Source organism: Taudactylus pleione, unplaced genomic scaffold (assembly GCF_031769625.1).
Source record: "Taudactylus pleione unplaced genomic scaffold, aTauple2 ptg000381l, whole genome shotgun sequence".
Taxonomy (NCBI): Eukaryota; Metazoa; Chordata; class Amphibia; order Anura; family Myobatrachidae; genus Taudactylus; species Taudactylus pleione.
Genome location: NW_028284782.1, coordinates 2,975,247 through 2,999,500, shown reverse-complemented (window position 1 = coordinate 2,999,500; position 24,254 = coordinate 2,975,247). Strand labels below are relative to the sequence as shown.

Here is a 24,254-nt window from a genome sequence, read left to right as displayed (position 1 = left end):
AAGTTGGCAAACCAGATACAAGTATCTGCAACTACTGAATTGAGACTTTCTGTATTAAAAAATATGCGAAGAAATTACATTTTACATTTATTTTTAAATGTGATAAAACAAAACCAGTTACCTGAAGGCAGTGTGCCAGGTTGCAGTATGCATCAGGAAAGTCAGGCTTCAGTTTTAGAGCAGTCCGGTATGAAGCAATTGCTTCTGGTATATTCCCAGAATCCTTTAAAAGAGAGATTACCAAAATTATCATACAGACTTTTAAAAGGTTTTATATATTGGAACATCTACATTTGTCACATACAGTTTTAATATATTTAAAATGCAAAAATTACCTTATGAATGGATGCCAGGTTACTGTGAGCATCAGCAAAGGCTGGATTAATCTGAATTGCCCTGGTGTAGCATTGCAAAGCTCCTTGGACATCTTGCATCTCCTTCAATGTGTTGCCCATGTTTGAATAAGCATCTGCAAAAGTTGGGCTAATTCTGAAAAGCAAATAAACTCTTAAAAAACTGTAAAGTGGTAACAGGACAATTATACACTAATTTTACCACACTAACAAAGCCTACCGAATGGCTTCCTTGTAATGCATCAAAGCCTCTTGAAGCTTTCCTTGTTGTTGCAGGACACTGGCAAGATTAGAGTGAGCTGCAGCAAACTCCGGGAATACCTTAAATATTAAAAATAAATTAGGACTAAGTGAAACCCGAACAGAACAGGGTTTACCGGTACACAATAAGACTAGTTACCTCAAGAGCTTTCCGATAGAGACGCACTGCTTCCTCAATATTTCCTTGTTCTCGTTTGATATTAGCAAGGTTATTCAGAGAATCAGCATGTGTAGGGCAGAGTCGAAGAGCTGTATTGTAGCATTCTTCAGCATCAACCACCTTAGGAACAAATTATTGATTAGAGCTAGTACAAATTTAATTTTTGTACCTACATTCTCGCACTCCATTGGGACACAGAATAAAATGGGTATAGCGCATGATGATAGGAAGTGGGTATTTAAATTTACCAGGAAAAATGCTCAAACTCCATCTCTATACCCCACTGGCTGCATGGAAACTTTGCATTGTCTAACAAAACTCTGAAGTGTAGTCCAGGAGTATAGAATGAGCAGCAGATAAGAAAAACAATCTAAAGATAGCAATGAAAGAAGCAAGGACTAAAAACAGAAATAGCATAAAGGGAAAAAGGAAAAACCATTAGCTCCAAGGATCATGGCTTAAACAGCCACACTGTTAATTAAGGTAAACTCTGATGAAAGGAGAACCAATTTAAAAGAGACTGGGTCTTGGAGGCAGGTACCACCATGTCTGTCATCTTTAAAATATTCAAGTACCCTTCCAGGCCAGTCTGGTACTGCCAGAATGACTGGAAAAAAAAACAATTAACCTTATCTTTTTTTCTAGCACCTGTAGAGGCTTTCCAACCGGTGTAACCAGGAAGAACAGACAGAAGTTCCAACAGACAGACAGGAGTCTACCGGGAACTCAAAATCTCTGAGCAGAAATGCTGCATCCTGTCATTCAAATAAAGCAGAGTACACTAGTCCAATTCTTATCTAATCTAAACTCCTATCAGTTGAGCAGGTATTGGTAGTGTGTACGCTCACACCAACTCTGGTTTCATCCAATCCTGGTAGTCTGTTTTGTGAAAAGATTTTGAAACCTGCTTTAAAATCAGGACACCAGACCACCAATCCCCAGACAGATTTAGAAGTGTGTACTCTCCTGAGACTGGTTTGTCCAATTCTTCTCTGTGAATGGCAACTGGTCTGCCAAAGATTGGATGAGTGTGTATGGTGACAATCTTTTCGCAAGATGGTTTTAGCAGATGCAAATTGGAGATCTGCAGAAAAATTGGTCAGGTATGTACACATAGGTCGCAGATACAACACCTAACCTAAGTCTCCGGTAGGATTGTGCCAACTGTCTGGTTGGGAGTTGAACAAGTGTGTACTCAGCTTAAATAAAGTCAAGATATTTTTGCCACAAATGGTACAGAGTTAACACCATCCAGAAAAAAGGAACAATTCCCAGTTTTCCACCCCAAAGATGAAAACCACTACAAATGACTGAAGTGTTTTACTTCATCCAACGCATGATTCTACTGGTTTCTCTCCTGTCCAGGGCGCTCTGTGTTCCCCCTTGGAGAATTATTGAAGTTACAGCATTGTTGAATTGGATCTTTATGGCTCTTCCTCTAAAGAAATAGCGACCGCAGACCAGAGCCTTGTAAACCACTGAGATGCAGCACCCTTATTGGAGCTTTGACTCCACTGGAGGGGATTTTATTTTGCCATAAAGTAGCTAGTTAGAAGATACAGAGTCTACAATCTGCAGGATACCCAAAATCTGCAATCAGGCTTAAGCTGGGTACACACCTTTACAATAGTTTCGATTTAGACCCGTTCTTTTGATATTGAAAGCGTGTGTACGCATCTTTGATCATATTTTGTTGTAAGAAAACTGGTTGTATCTAAGAATTGAATCTTATGGGCTGTTAAAATGCATCCTATAAGACAGGGCCAGATCGGACCAAAAGGTGCCTGTCGACCGTTCTTGCGATTCTATACCAGTAGCAGCGCTACCTCTGTGGACATGCACAAATAACCAGGTCCTGTGGTTTGCTGCGCTATCACGTGTACACTTTCCCCATTGATATAAATATTTTCCCTGCTATCGTTTTCCACCATTGTATTTGGCCTTTATAGTGATACTGCAGTATCTAATTTTTTCACTCGCTAAAATTTCCTCTACTATAAAGCATGGAAAGTAGTAATGTATTTCAAGTGGCTAAAAGCGCCCTGCACACCTTCCTTTAGAACCTACACTGGTGGAAAAATTGGACACATTTTGAAATTAGAATGTTTTTCAACTTTGAATGCTTATAAAAACGGTTTCACTTCACGCAGTGCAATGATTCATGTATCAAATTAAAGGAAATTTAATGCTGAAAACAACACAATAAACAGAGGTCAAATATTTGCATTCCAAGGGAAGTTATGCTACTTACAGTCAGACAAAGAAGCACAGATGCGTGAGATTCAAGATGCGGATTGTAGTAACAGTTACTACCAGCCAATCGGAATAGTCGTTCTGAGGACCAATCAGCTGGCAGGTGCAAGGTCATGTTCAAAGGTGGGAAAGGTCAGTTTGGCCGTTTCATTTTGCAGAATAAAGTTGGTTACTGAAGTGCAATTACGGTTGGATGTTTGTGTGTATTGTTTAGTGCTATTGACGGTGTAAGAAATAAATACAACAATGTTGTCCAGGCAAAGTGGTTACTGGTCACCCAGGAAGAGATCCAGGATTGTGGAGTTACGTGAAAATGGTCTTTCGTATGCAGCAATTGCGAGAGAAGTTGTTGGGAATGTGACAACATCAGGAGCATGAAAGTTTTCTTTACGCTATCCGGAAACACAATCTATACAAAACAAAGAAGGAAAAGGCCGGAAAAAGTGCACAACAGCTATTGATGATAGGAGAATAAAACTAATTTGCATCAGGGACAGATGGATGTCATCTGCGGCCATTAGCAGTGAACTGAGTGCAACTGGTGTTTTTGTCAGTGCAAGAACGGTACGGAGAAGACTAAACGGAGGTTGGCCTAAAAGGTAGGATTCCCCGAAAAAAGCCACTGCTGATTAAAAAGCAGCGTCTGAAACAAATACAGTGGGCAAAAGAACACATTGCATGGACAGAAGGTCAGTGGAAACAGGTGATATGGAGTGACGAAACTAAGATATCGATATTTGGTAGTGAAGGGAGAAAATATGTTAGACGTCGCATCGGGGAAGAGGTACATCAGAATGCATTCAAGCGACAACAAAGAATCCTACAAGTGTTATGATCTGGGCATGTATGACAGCAGATGCTGTAGGCCGCCTTTATGTCATAGATGGCACACTGAACAGCAGAAAGTACATTGACACCATCCTACAACCAAAACTTCTATCAGGGATCTTTTTCCAGATAATGCCCCATTATTTTTCCAGCAGGATCCAACTCCCTGCCACACTGCACGGATATGCAAACAGTGGTTCACGGAGAATGACATACAGGTGCTGGGATGGCCAGGAAACAGCCCAGACCTGAACCCCATAGAACATTTGTGGTTCAGTTTGAAAAAACTGGTACATCTGAGGCGCCCATCCAATAAAAAGACAATTAATTGAGGCTATGATTGTCTCATGGCACCACATAATAAAGAAGGAAGAGCTCCAAACATTGGTTGATTCAATGCCACGTCGCTGTGCTGCTGTCTTGAAAAATAAAGGATACCCAACGAAATACTGATCGGACAGTAACATCATAAGTACACAGGTATTTTCACCCCAAGTGTTGTTTTCACTACATAACTTCCCTTGCAAATATTTGACCTCTGTTTATTGTGTTGAATTCAGCATTACATTTCCTTTCATTTGATATATGAATCATTACACATCATGAAGTGTAACAGTTTTTATAAGCATTCAAAGTTGAAAAACATTCAAATTTCAAAAAGTGTCCGCAATTTTGGCCACCACTGTATGTAGCTAAAACATGATCAAACACATAATTACTATTCATTCGGTACACATTTCTACCCTTTAGCTCAGGGATGGGGAACCTCAGGCAGGTGGGCCATTTAAGGCCTGCATAATAATTTGGTCTGGCCCTCTGAGCTTTTTTCTGCTAGCCTCATCTGGCTAGCAGGGTGACTAGAACGGCACACTGCAACCAGAATCTATGCAGCAGTGTCACCTGGAGCGTCCTTAGGACGCTTCAGATGGTCACACCCCTGCTATTACAGCTCCCCGGAGCATCCTGAGGATGCTCCGGGCATTGCTGTAAACACCGGCCCGATTGTGGCCCCGCCCCGTGACACATTACATGGAGGGGGCGTGGCCTGCACCCAGCCAGCAAATAATGTTATATCAAAATGGCTCTCGGCAGAAAAAAAAAAAAAAGGTTCCCCACCCCTGCTTTAGCTCAACCAAAGTTCATGTACGTTTTATAGGCAATTATAGCACATCTATTCACCTTAAAAAAAAAAAAAAAAAAAGTTTTTTTCAGAACGGTTTTATTACGAAGGTTCTGTATACTTTATTTTTCTTGGATTATGTCCCAAAAAAGTTAACATTGCAGCCTACATGGCTATATACGCCAATTATGATTCTGCAACATTAAATGGAAGAGAGTAAAGTGGTACAACAATTTTCTTTTGACATTATGGCAGTCAGAGATCAAAGGTTGTTAGTATGCTTGTATAGGTGTGTACGCGCATATCGGCACTGTGGTCGGGACTTTTGCTCGGAAGTGAAGTGGACCGAAACATTGTATAGGTGTGAACCTAGTCTATGCTTCAGATATCAGGACTTCCAACTGAGTGAAAGAGGGGAGGAAAGTAACAGTATGGGGCATATTCAATTTGGGGCGAGGCTTAACAAGGAAAAAACCTGGCGCCCAATTTTGGATTATCCTGGCTATGCACTCTCACGATACCCGCGGTATCAAATTTTAAAAAAGTGGTTGCGAGGGTTTTCAGAACTGAAAACCCAGCGCAGCGTCAAGAAAAATAAAAAAAAATGACACATACCTGCCCGGGGGTCTCTGCAGCTCCCAGTGGCCTCCCCTAAATCTCCTCACTGGGGAGGCGACTGCTGAGAGATGTAGTTCTCCCAGTGCCCGTTACGGGGAGGTGGGGGCAGCATACTTACACTTGGGACACACACACTCGCTTGACATACCGCTGATGCAGAAGACCAGGTCCCGACACTGGAGGGAGAAGACAGCTCTTCAGAAGGTACTACTGACTAAGCAATTAGAAGTTTCCAATTAGCTTAGTCAGTCATTAGGAGGGGTGCCGCCATAGTCCCAGAGAATATCCCGACCATTTTTCCAAATATTATGGATTTTAGTAAAAATTGGTTGTGCTATGAAGGAGCACACAAAACCTCCAGAGCTCAAAAACCCTGCTCCTAATTGAATAGTAAAAATCCTGCACCTGCAAGCAAAACTCTGCGAGCGCAGAATTTTTGCTATTCTCGCCCCCAGTTGAATATGCCCCAGTATGTTGGTTTCTTTTTCCATTTAAACAGGAAAGTGACTGGATTCTCACATTTCTTACATTTTCCGATCTATAGTATCATTCTGATAGCCACTTTTAGAGCTTCCTGTTGGACTCTGCATAAGAGGAAACCAGAGGTTCAGGGCCTCCTGCCACCTCACTTACTTCCTAGAAGACTACTCATGGGTCTGTGAAACCCCCAAAATTTGCCGCTTTCATAGTCTGAGAAGCGGCGGTAGTCATAAAACTCTCTTAGGAAAACAAGAGATATGGTAAGAACTTAACATTGTTATCTCTGTTTCTACGAAGTCCATAGGGTCCACAGGGTGACCTTGGGGTATAGCTGGATCCTGGATCCTCGGGCACCACGGAGTTAAAGCTTTTAGCTGCTCCTAGGATGCACTTGGGTCCAACCTCCCCTATACCCCGCCCCCGAGCAACAGGCACCTCAGTTGGTAAGCAGCCCAGGCCGGAGGAGGAGACGAAACAGAGAGAAGGAAGACTGGAACACACAAGAACCATACTCACAGAAATGGGAGACGGAAAACCGGTGACCAGTCACAGAGCCCATATGAAGCCAGGTGCGTCAGGGCGGGTGCCCTGTGGACCCTATGGACTTCGTAGAAACAGAGATAACAAAGGTAAGTTCTTACCATATCTCTTGTTTTCTACTTCAGGGTCCACAGGGTGACCTTGGGGATGTCCCAAAGCAGTCCAACTAAGGGCGGGGACGCTCCTGTGCTGATAGGAGAACCCGGCGCCCAAAGGATGCATCCTGAGAGGCAAAGGTGTCAAACGCATAGAACCTCAAAAAGGTCTGAATGGAAGACCAGGTGGCCGCCTTACAGAGCTGAACAGCAGAGGCGCCACGGCTAGCAGCCCAAGAAGGGCCCACGGACCGAGTGGAATGAGCCTTAACAGAGGCTGGAACAGGTAAACCCTCCTGCATATAAGCCTCAATAATAACAGAACGAAGCCAACGGGCTAGAGTCTGTTTGTTGGCAGGCCAACCCCTCTTGTGAAAACCAAAGAGGATAAACAAAGAATCCGACTTCCTCACAGAACTAGTCCGGTCCACATAAACCTGGAGTGCCCTTACAACGTCTAAGGAAGTCTCCCCAGCCGAAAGATCAGGTGACTGAAAGGCTGGTACAACAATTTCCTGATTAATGTGGAACCTGGAAACCACCTTAGGCAGGAAATCAGGACGAGTGCGAAGCACCGCTCTGTCCTGATGAAAAATCAGAAAAGGGGGACGACAAGAAAGCACCCCCAAATCTGAAACCCTCCTGGCAGAAGCAATTGCCAAGAGGAAAACAGTTTTAAAAGTTAGCCTCTTGAGCTCCACTGACTCCAAGGGCTCAAAAGGAGGACCCTGTAAGGCCCTAAGAACCACCGCCAAATCCCACGGGGCCACAGGTGGCACAAAGGGAGGCTGGATTCTCAAAACACCCTGGAAAAAGGTGTGTACGTCCGGCATAGCAGCGATCCTGCGCTGGAACCACACCGACAGAGCAGACACGTGTACCTTCAGTGAAGAAAGACGTAATCCTAAGTCCAAACCCGACTGAAGGAAAGCCAGAATACGCGAAACCCGGAACACCTGGGGATCATAGTTTCTGGCCTCGCACCACTGAAAGTAAGTGTGCCACACTCTGTGATAGATCCTCGCGGAAGCAGGCTTGCGCGCCCTCAGCATGGTGGTAATAACGGAGCTAGAAAAGCCCCGAGACCTCAGGACGGCTGTCTCAAGAGCCACGCCGTCAAAGATAGTCGACCCAGATCCGGGTGAAGACAGGGCCCCTGAGACAACAGGTCCCGCCGTTGAGGTAGGAGGTACGGAGCGTCGATGGACAGGCTCCGCAGATCGGAGTACCACGGCCTTCTGGGCCACGCTGGGGCCACCAGGATCAGTGTGCCTCCGTCCTGTTTGAACTTGCGCAGGACCCGAGGCAGCAGAGATATCGGAGGGAACAAGTAAGCCAGTTGAAACAGCCATTTCACCGACAGCGCGTCTATCAGACTTGCGCCTGCGTCCCTTGTCCTTGACCCGTACATAGGCAGCTTGTGATTGTGACGGGACGCCATCAGGTCCAGCTCTGGCAGCCCCCACTTGTCCACGAGTAGTTGGAATACCTCTGGATGAAGCGACCATTCCCCGGGATGCACATCGTAACGGCTGAGGAAGTCTGTCTCCCAATTGAGGACTCCTGGGATGAAAACTGCCGAGAGAGCTGGAAGATAGCGCTCCGCCCAAGCCAGGACGCGGGACACCTCCGACATCGCAGCTCGACTGCGAGTCCCTCCCTGGTGATTGATGTACGCCACCGTGGTGGCGTTGTCTGACTGCACCTGAACGGCCCTTCCGTGAAGAGCGGTGCCGGACGACTGCAGGGCTCTGTATACTGCCCGCAGTTCCAGGATGTTGATGGGAAGAATCGCTTCCTCCGCCGACCAACGACCCTGAAGTGACAAGGAGCCTGTCACCGCCCCCCAACCCCGGAGACTGGCATCTGTCGTAAGCAGAACCCATTCCGGGATCCAAAAGGGGCGCCCCTCCAGGAGATGCGCTGTCTGCAGCCACCAGGCTAGGGACAGACGCACCTCCGAGGACAACACCAGCATCTGAGAGCGGATCCTGTGTGGCAATCCGTTCCATTCTGAAAGAATCAGCCCCTGCAGGGGCCTGGAATGGAACTGGGCAAACTCCACCATGTCGAATGCCGACACCATGGACTCCAAAACTCTCATCGCTGAGTGCACCGACACTCTGCCACTGCTCAGACAACTGTGAATCCGCAGCTGTAAGGAGGAGACCTTCTCTGGAGTCAGAAAAATCCGTTGCTGACGAGAGTCCAGCAGGGCCCCCAAATGAACCATCCGTTGTGATGGGATGAGGGAGGATTTCTTCCAGTTGATCAACCAGCCGTGCGCCTGTAGACAAGCGACCGTCAGGTGGAGATGCTGGATCAGTACCTCCGGGGAGCTTGCCAGCAAGAGGAGGTCGTCTAGATACGGTAGCAACCGTATCCCCTGGCTCCGAAGGTGAGCCGCCATGACCGCCATCACCTTGGTAAATACCCTTGGTGCCGTGGAGAGACCAAAGGGTAGAGCCCTGAATTGGTAGTGGTTGTGGAGAATAGCAAACCGCAGAAACCGTTGGTGCGATGTTGCTATAGGCACATGGAGGTAGGCGTCCTGGATATCCAGGGAGACCATATAATCCCCCGGTTCCATCGCCAGTATGATGGAACGCAAAGTTTCCATCCTGAATTTGGGAACCCTGAGAAACCTGTTCAGGGACTTCAAATTGAGGATGGGGCGATGAGAGCCATTGGGTTTCTGCACCAGAAACAGCGTAGAGTAATACCCCATCCCACGTTGAGACTGTGGTACGGGTATAATGACCCCCGCCGTCAGCAAGGCCTCTATGGCTTCCTGAACCTGCAAGGCCTTGGTTTTGTCCTGAGAAGGACTTGTGCAAAAAAACTGGCAAGGCGGCCTGTGCCGAAAAGACAGGGCGTACCCCTGGGAGACCACTTCTCGCACCCAGGCATCCGTGGTGGTATTGTGCCAGCACAGGGCGAATTGAAGAAGTCGGCCTCCCACTCTGGGGTCCCCCAGAAGGAGGCCCGTCCCATCACGCAGAAGGCTTATCTTCTGGCTTGGAAGAAGGGCGCCTAGCACTCCAGGCTTGCTTCTTTGGCTTTGAGGCGGTCTTGGGTGCGGACTGCCTCGGGAAGGACTGACCCTTTGCCTTGCCCTGAACCCGAAAGGAACGAAACGCCGAGCTCCGGACCTTAGCAGGTGTAGTAGCTGAAGGGAGGAAGGCTGACTTGGATTTTGCCAGGGTATCTACTATTTTGTCCAGGTCCGGACCAAATAGTAATTCCCCATTAAAAGGTAAGGCCTCCAAGCCTTTCTTTGAATCCGCGTCTGCTCTCCAAGACCGCAACCACAAGGATCTACGAGCAGACACTGCTGCCGCCGAAACCCTAGAGGTCAACAGGCTAGCATCCAAAGATGCTTCTCCAATGTAGGAGGCGGCATCTCTCATCTGTCCTAACAACGCCCTCTCGACGTCCGGAGATTCATCCGTAAACGTGTCCTCCAAGGCGTTGGCCCACCCCTCAATGGCCTTGGCCACCCAGGAGATGGCCATGGACGGCCTGGCTAGAGCCCCTGAGAGAGAATAAATAGACTTTAGACAAGTCTCCACCTTCCTGTCCGTAGGATCCTTCAGCGAGGATATAGACGGCAATGGCAAAGTAGCACTCCTGATGAGGCGTGTTACATGGGAATCGACTGCAGGCGGACTTTCCCATTTCTTACAATGCGCTTCTGGGAATGGATAATTGGACGCCAAGCGTTTCTGTGGCAGGAAACGCTTACTGGGCGTCTGCCAGGCCACCGCCATGTGATCAGTCAACTGATCAGACAAGGGGAACGCTGTAGAAGTAACCTTAGCTTTTTTAAAACTAGGATACCTTGACTTGAGAGCGGGTGCCTCATCCTCAATCAGAAGAATAGCCCGCACCGCCTTAACCAGAGCCCGCACATTGATGGAAGACTTAGTGTCTACCTCCTGGACAGAGGCATCTGAGGCTGAGTCATCCTGCACTTCACCATCATCCGAGGACCCCTCAGAATCCGAAAGATGCGCAGCCTGTGCCATGACTGAGCGTTTAGACGCCCTGGAGGGCACGTCACTGCGCAACATCGACTGAAAAGCCGAAGATGCTGCCGCCAAATCTTGGACAGTGTGGGAAAGCGCATCCACCCAGGGTGGAGGAGCTGTCACAGGAGCCTGAAATGGCACCACAGCCGGCTGTGCCACAGGGGTGGACTGAAAATACATTGGCAACCCCGCATAGGGACCAACAGGCTGAGACCCCGGGGGAGTCTGCAATAATTGTGGGACACCCGGGGAATGGAGGATGGCAGGCTGGGGCAACGCCCTAGTAGGGGCGGCAGTCGGGACCGACAGACGGTCCGCGATGGACACCAGCACCTGGGAAAACATCGCCCATGGTGGCTCCTGCGACATGGGAGGTTTAGACGTACCAGGGACCACCTGGCACCGTCCGCACAGGCCGTCCTGTGACAAATCCTCCCTATCCACTCCTGCAGAACAGCGCCTGCAGGAGAACAATGCCGGAGCCCCGGAGTGCTCAATCTCCTCCTCAGACATGACTTAGGAAGAAAACGTGCGCACTCACCAGTGTGCTGAACAGCCCCCCACAATATGGCACCGTGTAGCACACAACTGTATGTGACGGACCTCACAAATACGTGATCTATATAAGAGAGGTCAGTAGAAACGCCCTTCCCCCGCACACCTGTAGGGCTTGTAGGAGAAGGAAAGGGATAGGTACAGGCTGACAGTAAGTAGAAAAAAGACACAGACAGGCAGCACTAGCAAAAGTCACATACCATGCAGGAAGATATACTCACTGCACCTTTCCACTACAATCAACCTCCCAGATTCAGTGTCTGGGAGGGCTATAGTGCTGTGTACACTGTCCTTGTCGGGGGAGAGGTACACAGGGGGACCGGTCCGCGTGCTCCCTGAGAGTATCCACGCTGCCAGTAAGAAAATGGCCGCTGGAGACCTCAGAGGAGGAGTGGCCGAGTAGCTGCAGCTCAGCGACGCCAGACTACTAGCTGAAAGGTGCGCTGAGCTGAGGGGAGGAGCCGCTAGACAGGGAAGGCTTCCTCCCCTGGCTAGCATATTTAACCCCCAAGGTTGCGGCATCCCGCTTGCCGCTTAATTACCCTGGTGGTCTAGTGGTCTGGCGGGGTATGCCTCCGATGGAGGGGGGGCCCGCCGCCACCGCTAGCGCCCCCGGTCTGTCCCCTAGACCGGGGGCATGGGACTGCATATAAAAGGCATTACCCGCGCACCGCCGCTAATCAGCGGTGCGCGGCTTACCTTAAGCTCCCCGGCATCTTCCGGCAGCAGTCCCGGGGGAAGCCAGAGTCCGGCTAGTACAGACTCTGGCTTCCCCCGTCGCGATCCCCAGTTCAGTGCTGGCGTCGCGGCGCCAGCAGGGAGAAGGAGCGGCAGCGTGGGCGTCTGTACAGACAGCCCAGCGCTGCCGCTCTGGAGAAAAAAACTCTAGTCAAAAAAAATAAATAAATTTAACTAAGTTAAAAAAAGCTTTAGGGGGCTGCTCCTGCAGCCCCCCCCCGCAGGGTGACCCGACTCTGGCCGGGCACCATCTTAAACTGAGGTGCCTGTGGCTCGGGGGCGGGGTATAGGGGAGGTTGGACCCAAGTGCATCCTGGGAGCAGCTAAAAGCTTTAACTCCGTGGTGCCCGAGGATCCAGGATCCAGCTACACCCCAAGGTCACCCTGTGGACCCCTATGGACCCTGAAGTAGAAAGAACAGCTGCCGTATGTGGGCCTAAGAATGACTCAGGTCTTCAGGTAAAATATGTGAAGGAACCCCTGCGCTAATTAATATGCATAGGGGTTGATATGGATTAACTGACAATCACCACACTGCTATAATTATTTATAAATCTTTACTTATAACAAAATATAATATAACTATCAAATTGACCGGTCAATATACAATGTAAAAGTCACCACTGTCGCTGAAATCTTTGCTAAAGCCCCAACATTGTGGAGCAAAACCGGTCAGAGGTATCCTTCCAGGACACATTGGGACTCATTTAAACACATTGGTGGTGTTCAGCAGCTGGGACGTGGATTTCAGCGACACCGGGAGACGTTTGCTGGCAGTCGGAGTAGAGGCTGGGATTGAGACGCGGCTAAAGCACCTTTAATGCACCATCAGGTGAGCCGCTCATGCACTGTCTCTCCGTGGACGCAGCCTCCTCCGGCAATTACCTGGCTTTAGTTACCTGGAAATAGACATTATTTCATCTACTTACACTGTACATTAGATGCCTCCCAGGATTCCTAATATGGAGCCAGCTGTCTGATATTACATAGGATCAGCGCTTTGGTGAGAGCATTGCAGCGGGATCACACGTTTAGTGCGAAACATTCCAATATTTTACCTGTGAACTGGATGATTGAGTTTTGCTTTTTGTTTTTTTTATCTATGAGAGACATAATATACAATAGGTGTCTTATATTAAATGTTTTTTTATGTTTTGGATTCACCTCTCTCAGCAATACATTTTTGTGATAGTGTATCTAAGAATTGTACCACTATAATATGGTGACTTTTACATTGTATATTGACCGGTCAATTTGATATTGTTAGATTATATTTTATTATAAGTAAAGATTTATAAATTATAGCAGTGTGGTGATTGTCAGTTCATCCATATCAACCCCTATGCATATTAATTAGCGCAGGGGTTCCTTCACATATTATGTCTGTCCAACAGACCCGAATCACAGGTGTGTAACTGTTACCACTAGCACATTTTTTTATCTCTGCTGCTTTATACAATTTTTGCAACACACAGGTTATTTGAGTTTATATATTTAAATTTAGTCCTATTAGCTGGATGGTTGTTTTTAGTCAGGTCTTCAGGTGCCATGGAGGTGGAGGCTTAAGAGGTTTGTCAGGGACCCCAGAAGCAAAGTCACTTTGCGTGGTTCTATGGATGTATCAGAAGAGTGAGTATCTCTGCTCAGCTCTAAAGGGCATGTGGTGAGCTGCATGAGCTTTGAAATCTTGAGCTTTTGCCAGCAAATTTGAAGTGCCTAAACTCCTGTCACCAGTCTATACCTGTGACCGACCGGGTAATCTTCATCCACCAGATAATCACAGATTCTTGGACACTGATAGAAGAGGGCGATTACTCTTCCATGGGCTTACTTCACCACTCCTAGGAATTTCCTTCTACCCGTCAGTAGCCACCTGTTACCAACTCCTCCTCCACTTTGTAGTGGACGAGTAACTCGCTGCCACCACCAAGCTCCTACTCTGGCACCACTTCTTCTAGGATCATTCAACCGGCACCTGGAACAGTCTACTTCTGGATATGTGTTGACATGCTGCTGCAACACTTCCTAGGTAGTGTCGGCTAATTCCCACTGGCCCTCACGATGGACAAATCTGCATGTAGCTGGCAGAGGATTTCAGCTTTGAGACACTGGGCTCTATCCAGAACAGCCGGAGTACGGAATAGCACTTTACACTATGCTGGTTCTCACAGGAAACGAGAAGATGCAAGTGTCTTATGTAAAGATGTTTATTGCTTAAAATGTCTTGAAAAAGACAAATCCCCTTGCTGAAGGTGCTTGGGGCAATCACAGCATACAAGATGTTACAATCCTTCTTGATGTTCCAGCTGATATACTCATGCAGGGCACACAGGCACTCTTTTTATCCTGTTCCAACACACAATACCACAGGAGGTATGCATGCCCATGGTACTTAAACCAATCAAGCTAAGTGCATGTGCCGTGCATGCACACATTTAATATTGCCCCCAACGGACAGTGGGGAGTGGTCACTTCTCTGACTGAGCCAACTTGGACAGTTACAGCAGCCCAGGTGCCAGCAAGTCTGGAGTGGGGCGATAGTTCCCTCCAAAATTCAAATTCCAGGATTCTGCTGGGGGAACTTATCACGATGGCTGAATTTGGGCTCCAGAGGCAGATAGACAAGCTCCCCAGGTAGCAATCTCCTGGTCACCGAGAGCTTCAAGAAAACAAATTAACTGGCTGCGCTGGCCAACTCACCCTGCATCTCCTCATGAAACGCTGATGCAGGAAGCTGCCAGGGAGGATATTGCAGTTGCCTGGGAGGGGGGCTGTGTAAACCAGCAGCCCACGAAAAGCTCCCGATCCCCCTGGTCCTCCAGGGAAAACTGAATGTGCAAAATTTATTTTAAATACAGCCATTTTATAAACACATTTAAAAATTTAAAAAAATACATCTATACAGAATTTTTTTTATGTACTTTACTTAAGACATATATATTTCATTATGTATTATATACTGTGTCCAGTGCGGAGCTTTGCTACCCCAACTCTGCTGTAGTGTGTGGCACTGGGAGCAGGCTCCCAGTGCCCAGCGGTTGGCACTCATCCCTGCAGCCAGGGACTGCAGCTCTATATTTACACTCCACCGATGCAGCAGCAAGATACACACTAGATATTAATTTATACTTACACTGCCTTTCTCCTTGAGAGCATTGGCAAGATTACAGTAGGCATCAGGAAAGTGTGGTTGCAATTCTATGGCCCGTCTGTAGGTGTCAATCGCAAGATCAATAAGCCCTTGTTCATAGTATACACAGGCTAAATTCCCATGGACCACAGCATGATTTGGACTGAGGCTAAGGGCTCGTAAATATGCTGCAACAGCTCTGGAAAACAGAGGACAAAACTTCAGTATACAGATGTGTTCACATACATCTAGCCTACGTTACAGTGTCAGTGGCTGTAACACTAACGTAGCATTTTGCGTGCAGATACACCCGCAGTCACACACAGAATATAGGCATGCTGCATATCATTTTAATCAGCAGAAGCTGCTCATGCTAAACATTCACATCGCTATGCGAGTAAGATACATTTGAAGGTAAAACTTTGCACAAAAAGAAGCTCTGCGCTACAGAGTCACACGGAGCTCCCGCGTTGTGTGGTGCAACTTGTAGCGCACAGAGGATAGATGTGGACACATCTGTAATAACAATTTTTTATTTTTGTTATAGATTTAAATTGCCCTGCAGACAATTTGGGGGTCTTACTTCACCCTTGGGAGGCAGGACAATGTGTACAATTTTAAATTGTGATGCCTTTATACTAGAAACACTCATTATAGATTATGTACTCAAACAGGTTATTGCAGGTACAGGCCTCCCCATATGCAACTCTATTGGCCTTTAGTTTTCCCAGTGCAATTTCTTACAAAGTTGAAGAATACTGACCCCTACATTTAATTTCAGTTAAGCTACAGTTTTAACAGTTAGATACACAAGACTTCGCTCAAATCAGAAGTTCTTTGGTTTCCAAGATAAGTGGGTGTTCGATAATTTTGGGGCACTATGTCTAAAGTATAGAAAATACTAGTCTTACAGTGGTTTATTAAATTGCTTAATGACTGCAAAAACGGGATTGTATTTCTTACCCGATTAATCTTTCTCTAATTCCATGGGGAAGTTTAGATTTTAACAACACAGGCTCCTCTTCTCTATTTCCCAACCGCTGCCCAAAGCAACCAGTTATTGCTAACAAAGCCCAAAAGGACAGTACAGTACGAGGACAAGAAAAGAAAAAAAAAACAAAAAAAACAAGAGACTGGTGGGCCTGGTGCACCAGTCTCCCCAAGAAAGCAACTACGAGCAAAGCCAGAGAATAAGAGCAGGAGTCCTGTTTCCTGCATAAAATCAGGGAGCAAACGCTTCTGTGCTGTGCCCTTCACCCAAAACTAGCGTATCTAGGAGGTGAAGGTGTCAAAATTGTAGAAATGAAGGTGTGTGCAGAGGACCACATAGCGCCCTGCAAAGCTGCTCCACCAAGGCACTCTGCTTAGCTGCCCAGAAAGTGCCAAACATTGTCGAATAGGCCCTCACCAAATCAAGAACCAGCCTGTTAGATCAGCACCTTAAAACCCCTCTTGTGGACAGCATAGAGCACAAACAGTGCATTTTATTGGCAGAAGTCCATATGCCTGTCTACGTAAATGTGGAGGGCTCGCACAATGTCCAACGAAGTAAGGGTTGAGCGCAGAGGCCAGAGACCCAAACCTTGAGGAAGAGACATGGAGATCCAAATCCAACCATTCCTGCAGAAAGGACTAGAAATTGGAAAAAGTCAGAAGACTGCCAGGTCTAGCTGCCAGCTAGAACACCAGGTAAAATAAGCTTGCACACCAAATAGGCTCTTGTCAACACCAGCTTCCTGTAGTTCAAGGCAGGGTCGGTTCCATTCGGAAAGGAGCGCTGAGGTAGCCTGCCTCCCAATTTTCTATGCCTGGAATGAAGATTTCGGAGATTGCCATCACAAACCTTTCCGCCCAGGTTAGTATCCGGCTTACTACTTTCATAGCTGCTCGACTTTTGGTGCCGCCTTATCTGTTTATGTACGCCACTGTTGCGGCATTGTCCGTCTGGACCGTGACTGCTCTGCCCCGCAACAGGTGATCTGCTGTCTGAATCGCGTAGAACTCTGCCCGCAATTCCAATTTGTTTATCGGCAGACTCGCTTCCTGTGCTGTCCAGCGGCCTTGGAAGTAATGTTCCCGAATCACAGCCCCCCCCCCCCCGTCTGTGGTGAGAAGAGTCCAATCCCACACTCCAAATCTCTTTCCCCCCAGTAGGTGTACAAAGTTCAACCACCAGAGAAGGGATATCCGAGTTCTGGGACTTAACTTTACTCGTTGGTGAAGGAAAAGATGAGATCCTGTCCACAGAGAGGAGGACTAGCTGAAACGTCCTGGAATAAAAGCGTCCGTAAGGAATGGCCTCGAATGCCGCGACCATCTTCCCTAGGAGGTGAATGCAAACATGTCGAAGGACTGTCCTCACCATCTCCTGAATGGAGGTTGCTTTTTCCTGAGGGAGGAACACATTCGCTGACATAAGGTGTCCATGATCATTCCCAGAAACTGTAGCCTTTGCGTCGGTTGCAGATGAGACTTGGGAAAATTCAGGATCCACCCATGACGGATGAGAAGGCAGTGAGTCGCTGTGATGATCTGCAGTAATTGGCCCCTGGAATGGGCATTCAGCAGGAGATCGTCCAGGTAAGGAATAATAGTGATCCCCTTGGTTCCAAAGGTACTCATCATCACAGCCATGACCTTTGTAAATACCCTGGGGGCTGTTAAGTCAGAGGGTAAAGGCCTGAAACTGGAAATGTGAGTTCCAAACTGCGAATCTCAGAAACGCCTGGTGAGGAAGCCACATAGGGATGTGAAGGTAGGTGTCCTTGATATCTAGAGATACCATAAATTCACCTTCCTCTAAGCCCGCAATCACTGACTGAAGGGACTCCATCTTGAACTTGAAAACCCTTAGGTAGGGATGGAGATCCTTCAAGTTCAGAATAGGTCTGACCGAGCAGTCTGGTTTCAGAACCACGAAGAGGAGACTGGAGTAAAAACCTTGTCTGGTCTGATGTCTGGGAACGTGGACCATCACTCTGGCAGACAGAAGCTTGTCTATAGCTTGCTGTAAAACGACACTCCTGTCGTTGGAAACTGGCAAACCTGTGGTAAAAAAAACTGAAGTGGAGGTTGAAACTGAAAATCAAGCTTGTATCCCTGAGAGATGAGATCCCGAACCCAAGTGTCCAAAAAAGATTCCGTCCATACTCCTCTGAAGTCCGTAGACGCACTCCCACTTTGGGGTCCCCCAGGTGAGAGGGAACCCAGTCATGCACTAGGCTTGGTAGTAGACTTAACCTCCTGTTGAGCAGGTGTTTTGGCTCAGCTACGTCCTCTGGAACCACAGGAAGTTGATGGTCGTCCTCTGAAGCGACCACGTGAATGTCCCGGAGCATGAAAGGACCGAAACGAGGATCCCGAGTAAGCTCCTCTAGGGGGAGGAGCCGCAGAAGGAAGATAAGTGGATTTACCTCCTGTAGCTTGAGAAATCCACTTATCTAGTTAAGCTCCAAATAATACACTTCCCGTGAATGGAAGCGCTTCCATAGCTTTCTTGGATTCTGTATCCGCCTGCCATTGTTTAAGCCACAGTGCCTATGTGCCGAAATTGCCAGAGCTGAAGTCCTGGATGGGATATTGCAAAGGTCTTTGGACACCTCTCCCAGGTAAGTCGCAGCTTCACCTATATGCTCTGCTAACGGAATAAGCTCCTCCACCGCAGCTGATCTCTCATTCCGTCAGCCAATTGTTTTGCCCAAAGCTCAATAGCTTTGTTAGTCCAGCAGCTTACAATCGCAGGACCCAATGTCAGCCCTGCAGCTATGTAAATGGACTTGAGTGTTTTTGCCAATCTCCTGTCAGATGTGTCTTAAAGACGTGACCCCCTCAACTGGTAGCGTTGTCTTCTTTAGACAGCCGCGATACCAATGGATCTACTGTAAGGGGGGGGGGGGGGGGCAGTGTCTCAAGATTTTCTGTTGTCTGCTGGAAAAAGATAAAAGGATAATTACCGCCTGGACATCTGAAATTTTTTATCCGGATGTTCCCAAGCTGACATCAGAAGAGAATCCAGCTCTTCTTAGACCGGAAAAGCAATAGCATGTCTTGGTTTCTTTAGAAAGAAAGAGAGACTGTTGTACAGGACTCGAGTCCTCCTCCTGTATCTGCAATACCTGGCGGAATGCAGAAATTAAAGTCTCTATCCCCTCCGTACGGAGGACTGAGTGTAACAGTCTTTTTTTGATACCTGAGGAGAGGATCCCGTTGTGGTACGCAGAAAGTCATGGCTTTTGAAATCCCCTCCATGGATTTAGCTAAGAAGCTCGCCCATGCTGATTCTTCTAGAGCCGCTGACCTGGAAGACTTTTTCCGAGAAGCCTCTAGCTCAGCAGAGAGGATATAAAACGGATGTAACCTGTGCCGTCCAAGGCGGTGGTTCTGACATCCCTGCAGATTGTTTCTCAGTATTGCAATTGTCACACATCGGGAGTTAGATGACTGCCCCTGTGTAAACTTATCTACACACTTTTTGTAGGTAAATAACTTTTGAGATGTCTTAAATTTGCCTTTCATGCTACATACAGACCCCACACAAAACATAAGTGTAGTGAAAAAGGTAAAAATAAGAAACTGGGATAGAGAGGCAGGAGAGAGCCACACTTGCCCAAATAGCGCTCCTAGCAGTGCCAGAAAACGCTAGTCATAGAAGGAATAACCACTGATAAGTAGTTACTAACCTGCCTTAAATGCTCTCCTGACCAGCCTAAACCCCACTGCTTACTTACAGTCCAGGTTAGGCTACCAGTTTAATGCATAGTGATCTAGATATGCAGAAGACGCTGTTCCTCTATGTAATGGCCTCCAGCACACTTCCAGAGAAGTGCTGGGGCCGCTGGGAGGAAGGGTGCAGGACTCCGGAGCTAAGCTCCGCCCCCCTGCTATGGCGCTTAATTTAAACATAAGCACGCTTATTCACTTGGCTGCCCCGCTAATCAGGGCAACCTGCTGAGTTAAATCCCGCCTTTTCTAGTGTTGACCCGGCGACCCCGGTAGTCGGAGAGCCAGAGAGTACTCACGGAGCTAGCGGCAACGGTAATGACTGCTGGGGGACTGCTATGCGCGATGCAAGCAGCGGCATGCGGAAACCCCTATGTGGAGACTGAGGTCTCTGTAGTCGGGGACCCCATGCGAAGTTCGTGCACTTGCGAGGTCTCCCCTGCAGCTCCAGCGATGCACACAGGCAGTGCAGCTAATGTCTGTCTGTTCCTCAATGAATTCTTCAGCACAGCAGCGCTTTTATTGAAATACTAAACCCTGAGGAGGTGTGTGAAACACAACCAGCTCCTCTCGGGCACAAACTAAGACTGGGCTTGGATAGGGGTATAGAGGGGGAGGAGCTAGTCACACTTCTTAAAAATGTAAAGTGCCAGCTCCCACTCAGCACCGTCTATACCCCACTGTCTTGAAGCCTCCAGTGGCCCCTAGCGGATGAAGAAATTAAGCAAATTCCACCATGTCGAAGGTAAAGACTAACTTTGCCAGAACTCTCATGCAGAGATTTACCGATACCCAGGGTAAATGTAGTAGACACCTCAATGGTGTCTGTAAGGCCAAAATCTTGTCCCTGGGGAGGAAAACTCGCTGGGACCAGGCATGCATCAGAGCCCCCAAGTAAAGCATTCTTTGTGTCGGAGTCAGCCAGGACTTGTGCCAATATATGAGCCAAAGTGACTGAAGGATCTTCTTGTTTGAGCCACATGCTGGAGATCATCCAAGTAGGGGAAAACCCGCTCAGTCGAAGGTCATCCGCCAGTACGGACATTACATTCACGAAGACATGAAGAGCCATTGACAAAACCAAATGGGAAGGCCTAAAATTGGTAATTATCCAAGAGAAATGCAAAGCGGAGGCAACGCTGATAGTACTCCTATATGCATCCTTGATATAGGGACACCATAAAAACCCAATGCTCCAAGGCATGCATGATGAACCCAGAGAGCTTCCATCCTGAACATGGAAACCTTGAGAGACATTGAGTGACAAAGTTAAGGACAACGTGGAAGGGGCCAAACAAGCTTCTGCAAGATGAAAAGGTTGATGTACAAACCAGTCCCCTCTTTGATTAGGCAAAACTAGGGTGGCGACTTCGTAGGCTAGAAAAACCTGAGACTCCTGCAAGTTTGACAAGATCGAAAGGTAGACCTGTCATGAAGTACTGGCCTGAAGGGGCCTCACAGGAGTTCAAAGCATGACAGACACTGCTTCGCACCCAAGAAAATTGCATGTTATATACAGCCATGCCGCGGAAAAAAAGCAGAATGCAGCCTTCCACCAAAGTATACTTCCCTGGTGGAAGTCTACACAGTCATGCTATTTACATATTTATAGGATTTGAAGCTGGTCGTCAGCTTGCCTCTGAACTTAACCCTTGCCCCTAGAAGAGGTCTGAAATCTGAGAGAGGATTGTCTGGGACTGGTACAGATGATACTGCCCATTCCACCAGGAGAGAATCAATTGTTGCAGAGGCCAGGGCGTAAATTTACTAAAATGGTAAAGTGATGTTGCCCATAGCAACCAATCAGCTTCTACTTCTCATTTATCTAACACCTTACCTGGAATCTGATTGGTTGCTATGGGCAACATCACTTCTTAATAGAACTCCCATCTTAGTAAATGTAACCCCTGAAGTATTGTCCCGTACTGGCGCTAATATAGTTTTCCACAGTACTTTCCTTTAAAATTGGTTTTCCAATTTTTAATGCAAAGATTCCAATGAATCTCGGCACCACCGCAGTGGTGGACTACATGCTACAAGGGAACCATTGACTACCAGCAAGCCAAGACAATTTACATTCTCTGCGGTGGTGCCGAGCTTCATTGCCCGGGACCTCTTGGATTTTGCTTTGTTTGCATCAAGCCCACTGCAGCCTTGTCTAATGAGTGCACCAATATCGGGAGTTGGAGTAACTGATCAAAGAGGAAACACAGCACTCATTGGAATCTTTGCATTAAAAATTGGAAAACCAATTTTAAAGGAAAGTACTGTGTAAAACTATATTAGCGCCAGTACGGGACAATACTTGATGTAATAGAATTCTGTTTGGTGGAGTGTGAAGCCTCCATTTTTTGTCTTGTTAGGCAGCAGTATAGAGTGTGGAGCGCAAGGGGAATTTCCTCTGTTTGTTTATTGTAACCCCTGAAGTGCAACTGAGCATATTCCACCATGTCGAAGGTGGATACCACTGCCCACAGGACCTGAATCGATGAGAGAATGGATACCTTTCGCTTGCGGAGCAATTTACGCACTCGCAATAATAGGGCCGAAAACTTGTCCCCTGGCAGAAACACGGTTTGTGCCTGAGAATCCAGGAGTGCCCCCAGATGTATCATCTGCTATATTGGAGAAAGGGAAGACTTTTGATGATCCAGCCGTGCATCTTCAGGCAGGCAATGGTCAGTTGGAGATGATGGTGTAAAAAACCTGGAGACTGTGCCAATATCAGCAGGTCGTCCAAGTATGGCTGTATTCTGACTCCCTGACGCCTGATGTTGGCCGCCATAACTGCCATTATTTGGTGAAGACCAGAGGGGCTGTTGACAGACCAAAGGGAAGTGCCTGAAATTGGTAATGTTGCTGCAGGACAGCAAATCGTAGAAATTGTTGATGGGATGGCGTAATAGGCACAAGCAGATACGCATCCTGAATGTCCAGGAAACCCATAAAATCTCAAGGTTCCATTGCCAGAACAATTGACCAAAAAGTCTCCATACAGACCTTGGGTACACTGATAAACTTGTTGAGGGTTTTCAGATTTAGAATAGGGCGATGAGACCAATTTGGTTTCTGAATTAAAAACAGATTGGAATAATCTGTTTTTCCACAGAAACCGGGATCATCACCCCTGCAGGCAATAGGAAGTAAATGGTCTCCTGGAGGGCCAAAGCCTTGATGGAGTCTAATGGGGGAGTTGTACAAAAAACTTCTGGGGAGGATGCCTCCGGAAGGTGAGGGCATATCCCTGAGAGACCACTTCTCGGACCCAGGCGCCTGTTTGATGCCAGGAGTCCGCAAAATGAAGAAGTCGGCCTCCCACCCTGGGATCACCCAGGAGGCGGCCCGCCCCAACAGGCGGAGGTTTTGTCGTCCAGCCTGGAAGCTGGACGTCTGACCGACCAAATCCTCTTAGTTTGCGGCTTTGTGGTCCTGCGAGAACGAGACTGTCTGGAGAAGAGCTGTACTTTTGCTCTTTCCTGAGGGCGAAAGGACCAAAAGAGGACTGCCTAGGCTTAGATGTAGCTGTTGATGGCAGAGCGGCAGATTGTGAGGCTGCCATAGCAGCCACTGTCTTATCCAATTCTGCTCCAAATAGTATGTTTCCATAAAAAGGCAGGTATTCCAGGCTGGAACTGCTGTGGGTACCCATTATGGGAGGCAGCGTGGGAGGAGCCAAACTAGCTGCATCATAACCTGAGAAAAGGAGGACACCGTGTGGCTCTTGTACAGGGGCTGGTAGACTTGACTGGTGAGGTGGTTCTTTATAATAAATAGCACACAAACCATCCTGTATAAAATCCTGAGAGGACAAGCCCGCCATACAGCTTTTACATAGAACCAGCACCAAGGCCTCAGCCTCCTGTTTACCTTCACACTTAAACATAATAAGTAAGTGCAAATGTGACTGCCTTCACAAGTATCAATAAATGTAAAGTACAATAGACAAAAAGAAAATTCCCCACACCCCTGTAGCAAAGGGTTGAGGAGAAATAGCAGTGAGTTATAACTGACAGTACAGAAAATTTAGGCAGTAACAACACGGCAGAGCTAGCATAAGTCACATACAATGCATACAATATACTTGCAATGGGCTCTGAATCAACTACTCAAAACACAAGGTTTGGTAGGATTTGAGCACTGTATAACCTGGCCTTTGAAAAGGGGTATACAGGGAGACTAGACCCAAAACCTCCTCAGACCAGCAAAGCACTGACAAGTGGTCAACGGGCGTCTCATATTAGGAGGAGCAATTCAGACGCAGGGAAAACCTTGGATGGATCGCAGTCTGGTCTGGGGGAGGGGCTGACGGAGAGAGCCTACCTTCCCTATGCTGCATTAACCCCAGGTGCGCTGGTATCCCATAGTAACAACTA

The 24,254-nt window shown here is 47.4% G+C and overlaps 1 protein-coding gene across 4 annotated transcripts in view; it reads right to left on the bottom strand.

Moving 5' to 3' along the window:
* Nucleotides 1-24,254, bottom strand: part of OGT (O-linked N-acetylglucosamine (GlcNAc) transferase) — a 113,346-nt gene that overhangs the window by 60,813 nt on the left and 28,279 nt on the right. For all 4 annotated transcript variants that reach the window (XM_088445549.1, XM_088445547.1, XM_088445548.1 and 1 more), the window contains 5 exons: nt 15,166-15,361; nt 754-894; nt 574-674; nt 336-489; nt 122-223 (listed from right to left, as the gene is read on the bottom strand). In XM_088445549.1, coding sequence (XP_088301675.1) covers nt 122-223; nt 336-489; nt 574-674; nt 754-894; nt 15,166-15,361 — 694 coding nt within the window. The remainder of the gene's footprint in view (nt 1-121; nt 224-335; nt 490-573; nt 675-753; nt 895-15,165; nt 15,362-24,254) is intronic.